Here is a 17,463-nt window from a genome sequence, read left to right as displayed (position 1 = left end):
CAAGATCATTTATTGCCATCAGGCTCCAACACTTGTGGCACTAAATGCTTCCAGACAAGGCCTGCACTTTATTTTGACGCCAAGACAAAGACGTGCTTTATCACCATTTCCTGCACCTGTGAAGTGCAGTGGAAGGATAAAAACCTTGGAGCACATGAAGGTGTTGAAACCAGTCTTCCACCTGCAGCCTACTGTACCAAACAAGCTGGAGAGCTACGGGAGAACACGAGGGATGCTATTTCCGTCCGAGGTGGCACCCTTTATTTTTGCCTCGTCAACCCCGGACATGCTGTCGAAGGTGAGATGACACGCTGTCACAGATAAGCTTAGCTCTTGCGACACAGCTTGTTCGAGACGCAAAATAAAAGAGCCAAGGCCTGACACATCTTCACCCATCAAACCTTCACACGTCAGTTTACTCGCCAGCAGGGTTCAATCACTTGTGTTTCAATATAATTGTAAAACGCGTATCCATCAAATGGTTCGGAGTGAACAAACTAGGGCGGCGTAGTGTTATCGGAAGGTGGCGGTATAAGCTGCGTTATTCATGGCTGTAAGAAACAAATAGCTAGTAGTGTACACGCACTTGTGTCATCAGTCCACGTAGGACAACTGCGTAAGTGGAAATAATAACCACACACATGTTCTTAACCAGCAGCTAGACAGCTAGAAGGCATTGGCCAGTAAACGGAGAAGGTAGCCCTCTCCTCAGTCCTAATGTCATTCAAAACACTTTGGGAGTCAAAACGGGGCCAATTGAAAAGCAAGAAAACACAATAATGTCAAAATCTCCATTCATCGCAGCAGCTGCTCTGCCAGTCATCTAGAGTGACCGCAAACCTTGTCGCTCTCCGATGGGACGACGGGACAATGAGACCTCATTCTCTGCTGGACAGCTACCGTGTAATTCAAGCCACCACCCGAGGACGGTCTCTCGTAGCACTGCAGATGTCAGAGGCTCTTCGGCGTTTCCACCGCCGAGCGCAAGCGCATTTTCCTGATGGACTACAGAGATTAGCCTCTCTCTTCCAGGACACTTGTGTTGCTGATTTGCCTCTTTGGGGTGACAGCTAGATTGGCCCACTGCCTCTCTGAGTCAGCCCGGTGGAGAGGTGTTAGCAGCCGCCAGGCGCCGCAATCAGACTCCATTCTCTTGTCCTTCAGGGAAGTCCCACCGAGTCAGTCACAGCTCCTGCAGGCTTCACGACAGCTGGGATTACTCAGTTACTCAGCATCTTTCCCGATGTCAAGTAAGGTCCTTCGGTGCACGTGGGCGTGAAAGCTAACCGTGGGACCCCTTTATATTCAGTAGGTATATGTCAAACAAACTTTCGGGATTTGGGGGGTTCAAGACCTAATGGGAACAGCTTCAGTCTGCGCCAAAGATTATCCTGCCAACCCTCACCCTTAATATTGTATTTGCCCAGTTCAAGGCCAGGCACAGTCAATCACCTGCTGCCGCGGGCAACTAAACAGAGGTGTCACCGTATCTCACACATTGCCTCTGTAGCAGAAGCCTTTGAATTATGGATGTGTTTACAGGTGAGCTATATCACAGCAAAACAATACGCAGCGGGAGGAATTCCATCCTATGACAAAATTGCATGAGCGTCGCATACATGCGAACATCGCCTTCACCATCCGTATGCATGCACGACTCGCCTTAATAAATAGGTGTCCGCGGATTTGTTTGTATGATTTAAGATTCATAGCAGGGGTTGTACTGTATACATCTAATCCCTTGTCCTCTCTCAGCTTCATTAGCTCGCTGGAAGGTGCAACATGAAAATCTGAAATTGCTGCCACCATGCCTACAGAGGTGTGAAAACCATAAAATCAGCTCTGCGCCCCTTTGTTCATGGTATGTATGATGCATCCCAGCGGCGATTCCTGCGGGGCGGATTATCACATGATACGGCTTCTATTTCAATCTTTCTACATCAAAGGCATTCAAAATGTCGCCCGGGGGTCATCCTTTGCTCTTCTACTTCGGCGCTGACCTCAGAACAGCCTCAGGACGGCGAACAGATGACATATCTCAAGACACAAGAGCACATGTAGGCAGTCACTCTGAACATGTGCAGAGAAATCTTTAAAAATAAATTGGCTACGATTTATGTAAAAAGGGTCTTACATGACTGTACTTACTCAATATTCACGGCGCTGACGATCTAAAGATGCGCTGATCAATATTCTTATCGACAATTGGTAAAATGGCCATGTGTATGTAAATGGGATAGGATGATTTTTTTTCAGTTAAGAAGTTAATGGAGGCCAAAAATTTTGCTAAAAGGACAGTTGATATTGAACTTATGACTACATATCAGGTGGGGAAAAGCAGGCAACGGCTTGCTTAAATGGAAATAATATGTTAGTGTTGTTAATACTGATTGTTTCCACAACCGAGTAATCATCTAAAATGGGCTTTATGTATTTAAACGCGTACCATAGGGTGCGTGGATTGTTAGATCAGGAGGTGGAAACGCTGAGCGGAAAACACCCTGTGAGCTCATGTGACGAGCCCTGCCTGCCTTCCACTTGTTTAACCATTAGTCGTGATAAAGCAAAACAACCATCTAAGTCTTCGTGAAAAAAAAAAAGAAAAACCCTTCTCCAAATATATACTGACAGTGAGTACAGTGAGCCATAAAAAAAAATGGGTGACAAAAAATGAACAAAACACAATGCAACAGCTGGAAGGAGAATCATATGAAGTGCTACGAAAACAGCTGATTTGAATAGGCATTGGGAACCGCTTCTGGAGGCGTAGGCTTGATTGTGTGTGTGTAGCAATATCCCAGCTGAATGGAAACACTGGAGACACTGCCAGAGGCCCCCTGCTAATTTACATTACGGAGGGGCTACATACACAAGCTGTACAAAATGCCTCGGAGCAAAAAAACTTAATCCACCATAGAATTTTAATTCAATCCTTATGTAGCGAGGATTATAGTATTTCCAAGCAGACACAATGAATAATGTCACTCGCCGCTGAGGAATGCCGAAAATGGAGAGAATATGGCCAGCTGTAAATGTTATTGATCCTGGAAGGGGAAATTTGGACATCAAAGCCACAAAGAATGGAGAATGGTGTGGGCTGGAGAGACTTGGGGTTTTTGCGTATGTGATCCAGGATATGAATGAAAGTAAAGAAGGGGCTTACAATTGGACAAAACATTTTTCAGCCACAACTCAAACAAAATTAGTTTTAAGAGGGGTATTTACATATTTAGAGGTTTAGAAGGAATAAGGAGAAATGAAGAAAAAACCTGGCTTTTTACCACTTCTATCTGTTGCGTCCCGAGCTACGGGTCTAATTGAGAATCCAAGCCTGGAAAAAAAACACACAACAGCTTCTCAAATGCCAGATAAAATAAGGAGTGAAAGCGAGGGGAAAGGCCTCGGATGTGAAAGCCCAAAGGCGTATCCAAGGAAGGGGAAAGGTTCATGGAGCGTTGAGCGCAGAAATGTGATGCACAGAGCCGACACAATTGGCTATTGAGCGTCACAAAGTGCCGCGTCTAGTCTAGATGACGTATTTCTATCTTGACCTTCGGTAGCGTTCCACCCCTCTGAACAGGCCCCCGTTTGTGGGGCCAGATGTCAGTCAGTCGGTCCCCTCAGGAACAGGAGCCCCTGCTCTGTAGGCAGCCCCGCATATGGTCTGAATGTAAAGAGACAGTAGATATGACTTGAGCGGGGCTTTTGATCGAAATGGTGCTTGAAGCTGGGTTTCAAAGGGGTCAGGCCTTTTTTCAGAAAGATGCATTACAGAAGCTTCAGAAAGATGCATTACAGAGGCTTCACAAAACCCAAGTCCTCTGCTATTTGATACTTGAACCATTTTTCTGCATGTCCCCACTCTTTTTTTCGCCCCCTCTGCAAACAGTAATGTATTGAGACAGAGCATGTTGAAAATGGCAACAGGACTTTGAATTAAGATGCCTCAACGGAGCGGCAAACACAGCAAGTGGGGGAAAAAAAATAAGAATATGGTTTCCCTCATGCACAAGCCCCTTAATATCGGTGTTGATTTCAATAATGAAAACTACGATGAAAAATATTCTTTGACAACCTACTTTTTCATGACAAAAATAACTAAATCATTAAAACAAAGAAAAAGTAACCTTTGAAAACAAAAACTGTGAGTGAAAGTATTCCATTTTTCATCAACAAATAAAAACTTAAGGGTAATTTGGAAGATGGATGAATGGACAAGTGTTAATGCACTTATTTAACAATCTGTGTAATCACACAGACCTGTTGCTCTGATCAGAAACACCTTGGCAAAGTTATTTATCTGTCAGTGATGTTATCTGTCACCTCACAGCGTAAAGGACTAAATTCATTTACAATCCATTGAGAAATACAGCAGCAACAAAAGAGCTGAGACAAACTACAAAAACGTGCAGGCAGCACAGCATTTATACAAAGGTATGGTATTGTAAGTGCTGTGGCTTGGGAGTTATTTTCATTATTTTTTAGTTCTAGTTTAGAGAGAGCAGTTTTGTTCAGTTTGGAAATGCTATACCTGGACTGTTACGACAGCAGGAGTCTTAAAAAGCGCTTTGGACATAAGAGGTAATAGACCAAGAGACCAACATGCCCCTGATGGAAACTCACTGCACAGAAACGTCTTTTGACTAAAACTAACAAAAAATTCAAATGACTAAACCACGGCTAAAACACATTTTCGTCAAAAGGCTGAAACTGAAGTCAAAACCAGTCGCCAAAGTTAACACTGTGAAATATCAACCTACACCAGCCTGGAGATACCGCCGTCAATCAACCGGTTTCACAATTACAATCAAAGGTGCTATCTCTGGGACATTTGACCCCTGGTCTATTTTTACAACAGCAGAGGGGATGACAGCACTGCATCTCCAGGGAAAAGAAGTATGTGTATACATTCTCTGCCTGCAAAGCCTTGGCCTCGTACTACCCTGTCCAATTCTTTATGGTATGTATGCTAAGCTACCTGACATACCGTGATCATAACCCACAGTGTGCCGTCGCCGCCCCGTGCTGCTTTGGTGTAAACATGGGGGGGGGGGGGGGGGGGCAGATATTGGTCAGATAAAGATAGCTTTTGTTCACTGCTATTCCATTACTTCATGGAAGGGCTTTACTGTACACAGGGAGAGGGAGGCAACCTTTAGAATAGACCTGTTAACAGTAAACACAAAGACACTAAGGACATCCGCTTTGCCATCCACAGAAGTGTGGAAAGTGAAAGCACTAAATCGTGTGACAAGAAGAGTGACTCGAAGAAGATGTAACCAAAACAGGGATAGAATTGGAGACAGGATTTTTTTTTTTGTTTAAATGGGGGTGGTTCTCTGTAAGAAAGCCTCCAATGTGTCTTTTGCAAAAATACTTTTTTAAGGGCCGAATTAACCCACAAACAACACCCTCTCATTAGAATGTTTGCTCATTAACATGTTTGCTCATTAACATGTTTGCTAATGAACATGTTTGTTGGATCCAAACAAAACCCAAAGGGTAAAAACTAGAAGATAATGCTTTACGGAGCAGTCACTGGACTGTGATGAGGTTGGAAGCAGTGAGTCACCACAAGATTATAAGCCAATCACAGGAGACTCCAGGGAGTACCTACACCCAGTCAAGAAGCCATATTCTATTATATTCTCTATCATATAGTTATACTTTAAACTTTTCTCTTCCCAAACAGTTTAAATTCATCAGTCGATCAAATAACCATCAGCTAACAGTCTCCCATTTTCAATTTGAACTCTAACCATCTTACCTAGCAGCTGCACTCCACGGGTCAGCCCATAAACGTCAATGAGGGCCCACAGGGGCTCGGCTGTGCGGACCCCGCTGAAGAACAGCATGGGGCTGGACTCGTTTATGCGGTAGAACACTCTGCCCTTCTTGTCGACCCAGAAGGCGATGACGTTGCCCTCGTTGGCAAACTCCTCAGGCAGGGCCTTGGCCCAGAAGCCAGTCTGGGACACCAGGTCGGGGCAGGCGTACTTAGGCAGGTTGTCGGGGTTTATCCTGGAAGGGTCTTTCATGGTGAACCCCAGACGCAGAGCCCCGCTCCAGCAGCACTGCTTTTTAGTGATCTGTGGAGAGAGGAGCCAAGGTGGGTTTACTTGAAATATTAAAAAAAAAAAAAGATTCCTTGAAAGCAGAGCTGATTGATATTTGAAGAATGGACTTTCAATCCCCCAAAACTCCCAAATTCTACTCCCTATTGGACTCTATATCAATTTTACTCTGATACAGACAGTATATTGGAGTATAATCATCATTTCCAAGGCCTTCACACACCCGGGGCTTGACAAATTAATGTCATGGAAATGCAAACCTGTCTTTACTATTCAGCCTCAAAATTATTCATCCCGGCCGTGATACAAATCAGAGACGGCAACACTTTTTTGATAAAAAAGTTTCGAAAAGATTTAAGCCAAACTTGTTCTTTAGATTAAAAATGATGACTTCAGTTTCATCCAATGAAGATGATCTTTTCCTCCTCGTCACTTGATTAAAGGAGGTAGACAGTGAGAAGGACAGTTGAGCTGAAGTCCCATATTTTAGGATGTTATAGGAGAAACATCTGAGGAGGCAAAGGGCCGTACCTGGGTCCTATTTACCCAGAGCAGTGTCTAGCATTTGTCAGAGGTGAGTTGGTGCATAACCTAAACTACAATAGTGCACTGTGATTGGTTTGGTTGATGCCCTTCACTCATACGGTGCAAAAGCTCAGAAATCGACCTCCTTCGAAAAAAAAAGAGTCGATTTTTCACCAATAACTTTTCCAGTTGTGGGAAAGAATTTTTAGAAAGAAGTTCTAAAAATACACTGACATGCAATGAATTGCACAAAACAAAACCCCTCCCCCCCGTGTGTAAAGGCCTTGAGTGTCAACCTAAGATAAAAAGCGTCCAATCGTTTTGACAGTTTAAAAGCTCTCAGACTCTTAAGAGATCAAGTGATCCTCCCTGACAGAACAAAATACCTTGAGGCGGACTTGCTCGTACAGCACGATGGGCCTGTTGCTGAAGGTGATGGCGTTGCAGAAGCTGGCCTGCCTCTTCACTGTCTTCTGGGCAAGGTCCATGACAATCTGGGAGCCCTTGGCATTCGGATGGAAGAGAAGTGGGCTGACGGGAAGGGGCCCACTCACACCGCCACACTGGATCTGCAGGCACCTCTTGGGTTTGTGGTGGCATCGGTGTGATGTGGATGGGAACGGGCCACCGAGGGAGTCTGAGGCAAAGTGAGCCAGAGGGAGAAGAAAAAAAGAACACAAAGAAAGATGAGTTTCTCTGTAATATAACATTTGTCAATAAGAAGCCGGAGGTTTGGGTTCCAAGCTCTATAATCAGTGCTTTCGTTTCAAATTGAATGAAAAGCATTGCATCACAGAAAAATACCATTGGATATTATTGCATAATCTAAGATTTCTGAGTTCTTGTATTTGGGTGCGTGTTGATGATTCGCGAGCGGTGGATTAATAAGCTTATCAGCTATAATCACATCGGGCCCCTGCGGGGTGAAAGTCAAACCTCCATGCAGGTCGTGACTGCAACAGGAACCATGCTCCTCGGGTTACGAACGTTCGCAGACAAACAGCCCTTTACAAAATCCAATGGATGTGGTAAGTCGGCCCACGTCTTCTGTGAACCTCTTTGGAGGCAAGCGGGGGGCATCAGTCACCGCAAGTCCTCAGCAAAAGCCACGTGCTGGCTGGAAGAGTAGTTTCGGCGGTATTACATAACGCATAATAACACGATCCATTATTTGGCCGAATTCGAATCGAGAGCAAGACATAATCCCTGCATAGAAAAGAAAAAGCGGCCCACTAAATACCAACCCGCTCAGACAATCCAATCACAAGGTCCTAACAAGACTAAACAACACATATTACGCCGTGTCATGTGTGTCATCCCGAAAAAAACCCGGCAGCTCTGTGGCCGCTTGCCAAGAGTGAAGAAGACATGCAGAGGAGGGCTTGACAGACTTGATGATTACATGCACGGGCAGTAAAAAGTGTCTGAACGTCGTCTGGGTGAGAGTGTCCGAGGGCGGTGCGGCCACAGCACTTGAGCGGCCACTAGAAACAACAAGCTTTTTCACGGATTCTTCAGAGCTGGTAAACGCCAGATAGAAATGACTACATCACTATTCTGAAGTCGAACCGAGTATGAATATTTGGGCTTTGACAGAGAAACGCAAAAAAAGAGAGGCCACAATCCGATACTCCTCCGGTGTATTATCGTTCTCGAGTGGTAAATGATTTCCAGGGTTTTTTTTCGGTGTTCGTGTTTGGATCGGTTTAATGTGTCGTTTGTTTCTGGGGGGTTTTAAACATCAGTTAGTGGTCCACATTTCCCACAGACCCCTCACCAGGATATTTCGCAATTCCAGCTGGGTCTTACGTCTTGTAGGCCCAGAAAAGCAATGATGCTCGCGACAAAAGGTTCAGAGAGAGGCCCGGGCTTCCATTCCCGACCCAAAGTACTGCATGTCTCACAGCTGTGATGCTTTATTAACTGTTCAGGCTACTGTCCATGGAGAAATGAGCGAGTCTCCCTCTTCGTTCACTGATTTCTCCCTGTATGATTTTCTACCAAGAACGATGTATCTCACATCATCAGAACCTACAGTAATGTTAACCCACGACGTGTTAGTTTATTTCTTACCTTTTTTTTTTCTTCCAATCAAACTCCAGTCATCTAAGCTGGACACATTCGAACACCACCTATCTACGGCGATAAGAAAAATTCAGACAAACATCAACGAGCTGAAACGTCATTGGCATTTCTGCTTCTAAAAGCGTTCCAGTGTCGCGATTTTCATCAGACCTTCCATTAGTCTGTCGCCTGCTCACGGAAAAAAAAAAAAAATGGCCACAATTTAAAATGTCAAAGTGAAATTATGCCTAATAATATTTAGTTTGCGGGGGCTTTGGGCTCTGTCTGATTTTAACAAAGCCGATTCGTGTAAACAACCGAACACAGCAGCAGATGTCCTGTGGAGTCCCTGATAAGAGCGCGCTTTATGTTCTCTCTTTTCTTTGCCCCCAGCGCCCCCCCCCCCCCCCCCCCCCCCCTCGCCTGCGTTTAACTCGTTATAACCCTTCCGGGTTTTTTCGCCCCGTGAGCGTGTCTCCCGTTCAATCTGGCCCCAGCCTCAGAGCGTCGTCGAGGCCTTTTGTCTTAGGCGCAGAGAAGCCGTTGTTGAATGTGGCGCACGTGGTCCTCGGCAGATTGAGCTGAATGCATTACCGGGGCTCTAAAGAGGCGCAGCTGCTGCAGAGGGAACCAGGCAGTGTGTGAATTCAACGTTCCTTAGCAACCCCTAGAATTTTAAGGTCCTGATCAACACCATCCGTGGCAATCGGCTAGGATACGACAGATGCCCTTTGTTTACTCGGGACACAATAAAGTGATATTTATAGTCTCGGCTTGTTGCTTTCTGCCACGCCACTTGTGTGTGCTCTTCAACTCCGTTCAATCCTAGTCTTCTAGCGTCTGTGCGAGCAACGCTGATGGATTGAACATTGTTCGTGTCGATACTGTTTCTCCACACAACCCAATATGAATATTGTGAAACGGCAGTCAACGCTCAGACCGTGCTCGTTTGCTCAGCGATGAGCAGTCTAACGCTGAACGGGCACAAGACTTCAGCTGCTAGCTGTTTTGTTTGCGCTCTGTGAGGTGGGAGAACAATTTCGCCGCACACACATTCAGAGTCAGAAAGAACTCTTAAATCCCGCGTTGCCGTTTTCAAGTGATTAGACAGGACCAAAGCCGCCTCGGGCCCGACGTCCTCTAATCACCTCTCTGCCGCACAAATCCTGGAGTGTGCTCGTGTCCTCCGAGTCGGAGATGTGACTCCCCGATGGCGACCGTTTGAGACTAGTTGACGTCAATTTGACAGCTGCCTCTCATAAAGCCCCCGTTTGTGCACACAACTTTATGCCCGCGTTATCTCGGGGCTGAAGCATTTTTTTTAACAGCCTCGCAGGAGCCATTTTGCCAAAGGTCAAGGATGCTTTATTATGAACAAACAGTGTGAAAGGCTTGTGTTCCTCGGCGCCGGAGGGTTGAGGTCTTTATACCATTAAATAACAACAAACACACACACACACACACACACACTTCCAATTCCTCATCACAATACACAGGCTTGTTTGTGACTAATACCTGTCACACCCCGCTGCACATCTCTGTGGAGCGCTGAGCTAGTCTCTCACCATTAAATTTTCGGCTGACGACGGTGAGCGAGAGGTGATCGAGCTGTTTGTGTGTGTGTGTGTGTGTGTGTGTGTGTGTGTGTGTGTGTGTGTTTGTGTGTGTGTTTGTGTGTTTGTGTGAACGACAGTTTCTGTGCAGTGTGTGTTCGCTCTGAGGACTTGTGTTCCTCCTCCTCGGCCATCGGCTAAGCGGTTTTTACTGTGCAAACAGGATTTTTATAGGAGGGAGAGAAGCATTCAAGTATTGGCTCAGCATTTGGTAGGCAAATGACTTCCTGGTTCTAGGGAAACAACTGCAAAAAGCTTGAATTATACCATATGGTTCTCAGACAAACAGGGTGGACGGCGCGCGCGGTATTTTGTTTTTCCCCACCCCCAAGAAAATTAGATGATGAGTTGTGCAGATAAAGTGTATTGAACTGCTTTTGTGTTTCGCTGCCGATGCAAATATTTGTCACGCTTTACTGCTCCGAGCGGAAAAATCCCGCCCACCTGTCTCCTAGGTGCACGCTGGATATATTTGCCGATACCGTTGACCCAGATAACCGCCGCGTCTAAGCCTGATGTCTAATTTTAGCACCATGGAAACGCGATGAGTCTGTAGCATTCAGTCCCAATAGCCCACCAGCGCTCATGAAGCACAGGTACAGCGCACGCGCAGACCCACTCCCTCCACTTGTTGCCGCATGCGAGGCCTGGCGGAAAACAGGGGCGCGCCGGCGCGCGAACACAGCCCGTGTCGACCTGCGACGGCCTCGCGTGGTAAAACCTTCCAGCCGCTGGCGGTCGTGAGAAAGAGCAAGCGTGCAGACCTGCTGCAGGGTGTGACATATGAAAACCGACAAATTCTTCCGCGTTGGCATTTCGAGCGGAACCCATCACAGCGAGCAGATGTAGCCCTCAGTGTGACGTATTGTGAGCGCGCCGCCGTACTTTGGATCCATCAACAAGGCAATCTGTTGAGAAAACCTACTTTGCGTTAGTTCCACATCAAGCGGAGTGTTATTCTTTGACCCTATTTCATCCCTTTTTCTTTTTTGTTTAAGCTGCTCTTTCACTGAGGTTACCGGCGCCAAAAAGTTACTCTTCCTGCTTAACTCGTCTAGTTGATTTTGCTCTCGGCAGCTCCTCTGACGCCGCCTTTTACAAACGCTGCCAACAAGCCCTCGGGGGAAAGAGGCAAACAATATCTTAATGATGTTTACATAGCAGCGTGCGGATGATGTATTCATTCCCACCGACTCGTGACCAAGGAAAGCGCGTCGGCCTGACATGAAACACCAACTGTGAAATGAATCACACACAATAGAAGCGGCGATTAATTACACACATGATCATTCAAGGCTTAGACGCTTAAAGCCACAGCTCAGCCACGATGGCTTTATGCGCTTGTATGCGCTTGTGCGCGTGCAGTTCGCAGGGTATTACATTTCCCTGCCGTGCTCATCTCCAAAGTTCCTTACATGTGCATTTTTATTCACGTGTGACAGATGCTACACAGACACAGGCGGCGTGTGTGGAAACCCAATAGTCAGTGCGTGGCTCGGTGACAAAGGGAGACCACTACTGTTGTGGCAGTGACCGTAACTGTATCTCCGGCTGCTACTCCACCTCGGGACACGTACCTGCAGCCCGTCGCCGACTCTCCGCTCATTGTGTTGGTGGCAACCGAAGGGGCCTGGCGCGCTGCTAGGCAACATCACGACTAATCTATTGGTTCAGCGTTGATGTGCGGAGAGATGACTCGTATCCGTGGTAATGTTGCACGGCGGGTCTTTCCATAATGAAAACCAGTCAGGTGACCCCGTAATTTAAAACTCTCGACTCCGGATTAAATGGGATATGCTGTGTGTTGGCTGCTTTTTTGCCTTGTGGTACATTGTAACTGACACATAATTAGACTGAATTGCCCTTTTTTTTTTACTTTACCCATTAACCCATGGTGTTTATGTTGGTGCTCAGTAGTGCGAGGTGTTTCTCTCCCGCTGGTATCCTTGACAGCGGTGCAGAGACTGCAGTGGGGGGTTATGGGGACAGTTAACTTTCAGATTTCCGCAAACACGGAAAGCAATATGGTGATTAAAGGGTCGCTGTTTTTTTTCCCGAAAATAAAATCTGCTGCCTGTGCAGCCGCACCAATCTCCATCCAATTTCCTGTGGCTTTTTCAAGGATGATGATAGCTACCTGAAAAAAATTATCTTAAAAAAGGGTTGCTCATAAAGTAAAAGCCTTGAGGGGACTGAAAATACCTTTAGCCTGTAACATAACAGTCTGTAACATGGCGAGGACAAATGGAGGACTATTAAAGTGAAAAATGTGCAGGAAGTGTTAAATTGTGTACGCCTCAGTTTAGCTTGGATTGAGGAAATGAGCAGGTAGAATAATTGGAAGTATTTATGTTAGAGGAGAGAAATATAATAGAATAAAAGGAGGGAGAGAACAACATGATTCTAAAGTGATCAGGGCAAATGACAAAAATAGATCTTAATAAAGAATTTAGGAACAAAAGTCTGAATAAAGGTAAATAATCAATTATCATTTGGGTAAATAAAGCCGCTGTTTGAACATTAAATGATGTAATACGATGACGTCTCCATGACCTATTGGAATTGCCGAACAGTTCAGAGATATTAGCGATGATTCAGAGGTTTGGCACTGAGCTACAAGTGCAACTGTTGGATTTTGAAGCAGGGCTGTTAATAATTCATATTTTCACTATATTGTCATGTGTTCAACGTTTTGGAGCCAATCGCAGCTGACCCTGGACAGGTCGCCGGAACATCACAGGGCCACATACAGAGACAAACAGTCATTCACACTCACATTCAAAAGATTAAATGAATATTACAATCCTTGTTGATTCATTCTCGAATCATTTCAACTCTACTGTTAATACTCTACTTTCCGACCTCTACGGTATATGGACGCATGTTTGCATTAACAAACAAAATAGTCTAGTATATGCTTGAGTTTTCTATCCCGGGCTTAACCTACAGTGGAGAAGCCCTGCTATCAATGATTCACAACGTGATGACCCGGCAGTGAAAGGTGAGACAGCGGAGATGATGGCGTCTGGCCCACGTACAGCCCATAACGGCCCACTAGTCCGTCTTGCCCCCCCCCCCGTACGAACCACACGCTCTCTTGATTACACAATGGTGATCAATAAGTAATAATATTGCCAGGCCTCGTACAATGATGCACAAAGGAATCCGGTGACACTTCTCTGGCAGTGGAGGAGAGCAGGCTGCTGGAGAGGCGTAATGATATGCAGTGTGTATTGACTGAACGCGGCCAAGATGCTATTCATTACTGGCTGGAAGTCATTGTGTGGGCGCTTGTCTTGAAGGGGACCTGTCGTGAGGATGCGGAGGGAAGGAGCTTCTGTAGACACACAGACACACACACACACACACACACACACACACACACATACATATTTTACAGGCTTGCTGGAAAAATGCACTCATAGGTGCCAGACTGTCGTCAAAGAAGGTTTTGCCTCAACAGAGTCAGAGAAAGTAACAATCACATGGATGACACTGACACACACTCTTAACTCGGCCACCTGACCCTGAAACATATGTTTCTGTCAGTCCACAGCAACAGTTCTTCAGCTCTGTCCTCTTAGCCTTTGTTTTACTTCACACAAACAGAACGAAAAGAGATAGATGAAGAATAAATAGGGGAATATTTTAGGCTGGGATGGTGGCTTGCACACTAGTGCATATTCATCTAGTCTCTTTGTTTGGTAGATACTGAATCCAGTTCTGTTCGAATTCGAGCCAGACGCTCCAACGCTTCGGCCTGTGCAGTCGCAGACGCCGGCCCACTTTCCGTCAATTGGGAGCTCAGGAGCGGAGCTCCCACACACTCGGCAGACTCAATTATGCAACCAGCCCATGCAAACACACTGCTGGGACGTGCTCCGGTGCTTCCCACCTGAAAACAACAGCCTGCAGAGGTGCAACTTTAGAAGGCATAAGCTGTTCCTTGGTAACTGACACCGTTCTTAATGGTGAGTAAGTAATGGCGGCAGTTTTCTGGGTAACAGCTTCCAATTTAGGAATGTTTAGTTCTTTGAAAGCTGCATTTTCCCCAAAACACACAAATTAAGTGAAATATATGGGGCTTTAACATGACATACATATGGTGTGACAGTAGAATAAACTGTTGTTTCATATTATGCTTTCTTGTTTATTTCGCTGCGTATTTTTCATCCTTTTGGGCAGACTTTGGTCACATCGCACGGCCGTAGTGGAAGTGTTGGAATATGATCCTCTTGTATCTTAAATTTACAGCTAACCAAAGGAAGGAAAGAAGCAGCAAAGGCAATCAAAAAGCTTTCAGTCAACGGCCGTAGGGTCACCATAGCAACACTTTGTACTTTTGTAATATAAGATTCTGTTGAACCCCTCCTCCCATTTGGACCGGTGACAGACTCTTTTCTCGTCACTTGTAAACAATGCTTTCCTGAATGTGAGCATGCAGCGCTTATCACGCAGTCATATCGCTTTGCAGCCACGTCCTGTTGGCTACATTAGCAAATACCTCTGTGGTTTAATATTGCGTACATGGGGGAGAGCCATCAGGTAATGGATCAGGTATTGCTGTGTACCGAATGCGCACCTTACAAAAAAAAGTAAATTCACGAGGTGTTTGACCTTGATCCCGGAGGGAAGGTGCTGTAGACACACTTCCTGCTCTCTTAGCCTGTCCCTCTTTGACTAATTGGATTAATGTCGGGGCTTTAATTAGAACGATCAGGTGGTCAACACCGGGGAGAGGCTTGTGGGAGCATGGGACTGGACGTACATAGGTTCACTTGTATAAGATCACAATAGCATGCTTAATGATGATTCTGCAGAGTTATGGAGCGAGCTCAGGGGTCATTCGATTGGCACTGTTCGTAAGGTTCAACACAAGGAGCATGAAACAGGAGACACACAAGGCCAGAAGCTGCGTGGACCTACAGAGTAGCTACTGGTTGGCAGCACACGGATAGTAAAGCCATCACGGAGCTCACAGCATTTACAGTGTTCAATTCAATTGAATTCAATTTTATTTGTATGGCGCCAAATCACAAAATACATTGTCTCGAGGCACTTTACATAGTGAGGCCAATAATTACAATATTACAGGGAATACCCAACAAATCCCACCAGAGAAAAAGCACTTGGCGACGGCGTAGGGAAAAAAACTGCCTTTCACCAGGAAGAAATCTCTGAACAGAACCGGACTCAGTTGCGGGCGGAACATCTGCCTCGACCGGTTGGGGTGAGGAGAGAAATGGGGAAGAGAGGACAGACAGGAGGGGAGAAGAGAGAGAGAGGCCAGTTGTACAACTGCCGCTTCAATCTCTCCCAGACTGATATATAAAATTACAATTATGTTGTTGTTATTAATAATAATAATAATAATAGTGAGAGGTCTGGGTCCTGCAGCTCTGGGGTCAGAGATGCACGAGGAGAGAGAGAAAACACAGTGTTGTGTTCACGCACAGAATCTCGGACACAAAGGACATTATGCAAAATACCCAGTTGGCCGTTTTGTTTCGCTCACAGCCCTGCAGAGCAACGTCATGTGAGATGGATGCGCCCGGCCTCAGCGTTGGCCTACTACAGGAGGAGGAGGCAAGTGGACGGGCGAGTGTATCGATTTTCCCGGAGCGCCTCTTTATTAATGGGGGGGGGCAGAGGGGAAACCCCGGCAAGTTCCCACCCTTCACACTCACACACACACACACACACGCACACAATGTAAACAGTCCATAACTGTTTTAATATGGGACGCGGCCGCGTCGTAGGCGCGCGGGGAGGAGGAGGTGGATGGTGACGTCCCGTTTGTTGCGGCGGCGCGTTATAATCAGAGGACCAGTGGGTCTCGCGACCCCCTGGTTGTCGTTACCACGGTGACGTAAGTGTGACCGAAGAATAGGCTACAGCATCAGTGTATGGTACCTGATCCACAGCCTGGACCGGGAGCGCAGCTCTAGCAGGACGTCAATGGATGAGACGCACAGACGAAACCGAATGATAAACACAGCCGGACATCATAGGCCCAATCATGCACAGTGTATACAATTTAATAACCCCCCAACCCCCCCTTTAAATAAAACCTCAACCAGAAAAACCTTACCGTAGAAGGCATTTCGCGTTATCTGGCCACCCATTGTTTTATTCCTTCAGAGTCCGCTTATCATCGCCGGTGTGGATCACTCAGGACGCTCCCGTGGCGCGGCGCGGCGCTCGGTCGTGACATGAGCGCACACGTTCGCATCGGAAAGGCGGACCACTCCCCCCACCCCCCACTCCCGAACACTTTCTGTCGCTCCTCTCCTCCGACGCACAAAGATGCACAAAAAAAAAAAAAAAAAAAAAAAGGACTAGGGGAGAAGACGAGAGACCCCACGCCTCCCGTCTAGTGAGCGCAGCGACGCGTCCGTGAAGGCAACTCCCCCGCCCCCCTCCCCTTTTTGTGTTCTCCTCCGCCACCGACACGGCCACCGCCACCATTCACAGGGCTGTCTCCCTGCGCACGGGTCCCCACTTCACTCACGCTGGCATTTGCATAAAAAAGGTGGAGACTGTGGCGGAGGGCTTTTTTAACGCTGTCAGTGCCGCACACGAGCGCCGTGCGGAGCACTTAGTGGGGAGGTGAGCGCAAGAAAAGAAAAACACAAGTACGACAAAAATGTATTCACCTAAAGGCCTGTTTCATTTGATCCTTTTTACGGGTATGAGTCAATAAATGAAATTAATGAATTAGATCACGCTGCACGTCTTTCCACAGACTTTGCTGTTTACAAAAAAACAAATGAGATAGGCCCCGCGTCGCGAGTCTAAGTATGGACCCGGAGCCTCAGAGAGCAAAGTGGTCACATTCTTTGCTCTCAGCACTCACTCGTTCACCTTCCGCACTTCCTTGTGTGCCTCGGGCCCCATGGCAGACAGACTGGGCGAACCCCTCAGGAGTAAGGCCTCTGACTTGAGCTGTCGTCGCCGTATCCGCGGTGACCTCCCTGCCCCTCGATCTCAGACGCCGCCGCGTTAGCTCTGGGCCCGGAGCTGCAGGCTCTCAGATAACAGCGCTGTGAAGGACATGCCGGGGTAAAACTAGGTCGGCGAATTAATGGTACAGTAACAAACGCGAGAATTTGAGATCTTCTCTTAAAGGAGTAGTCTGACGTCGTGGGAAATGCGCTTATATGCAGCTGCAGCCATCGGGATGGTTA

At 46.6% G+C, this 17,463-nt stretch overlaps 1 protein-coding gene across 1 annotated transcript in view; it reads right to left on the bottom strand.

Moving 5' to 3' along the window:
* neurl1aa (neuralized E3 ubiquitin protein ligase 1Aa) overlaps window positions 1-16,557 on the bottom strand; it is a 40,988-nt gene extending 24,431 nt beyond the window's left edge. The window contains exons 1-3 of the mRNA XM_035638175.2: window positions 16,368-16,557; window positions 6,986-7,236; window positions 5,768-6,089 (exon numbers count right to left, since the gene is read on the bottom strand). Of these exons, the coding sequence (XP_035494068.1) occupies window positions 5,768-6,089; window positions 6,986-7,236; window positions 16,368-16,401 (607 nt within the window). The 5' untranslated portion in view covers window positions 16,402-16,557. The remainder of the gene's footprint in view (window positions 1-5,767; window positions 6,090-6,985; window positions 7,237-16,367) is intronic.
* Between the last annotated feature and the right edge of the window lie 906 nt (window positions 16,558-17,463).

Source organism: Scophthalmus maximus, chromosome 8 (assembly GCF_022379125.1).
Source record: "Scophthalmus maximus strain ysfricsl-2021 chromosome 8, ASM2237912v1, whole genome shotgun sequence".
Lineage (NCBI taxonomy): Eukaryota > Metazoa > Chordata > Actinopteri > Pleuronectiformes > Scophthalmidae > Scophthalmus > Scophthalmus maximus.
Note: the sequence above shows the minus strand (reverse complement) of the source record. Positions and strands in the feature narration are given on the sequence as shown.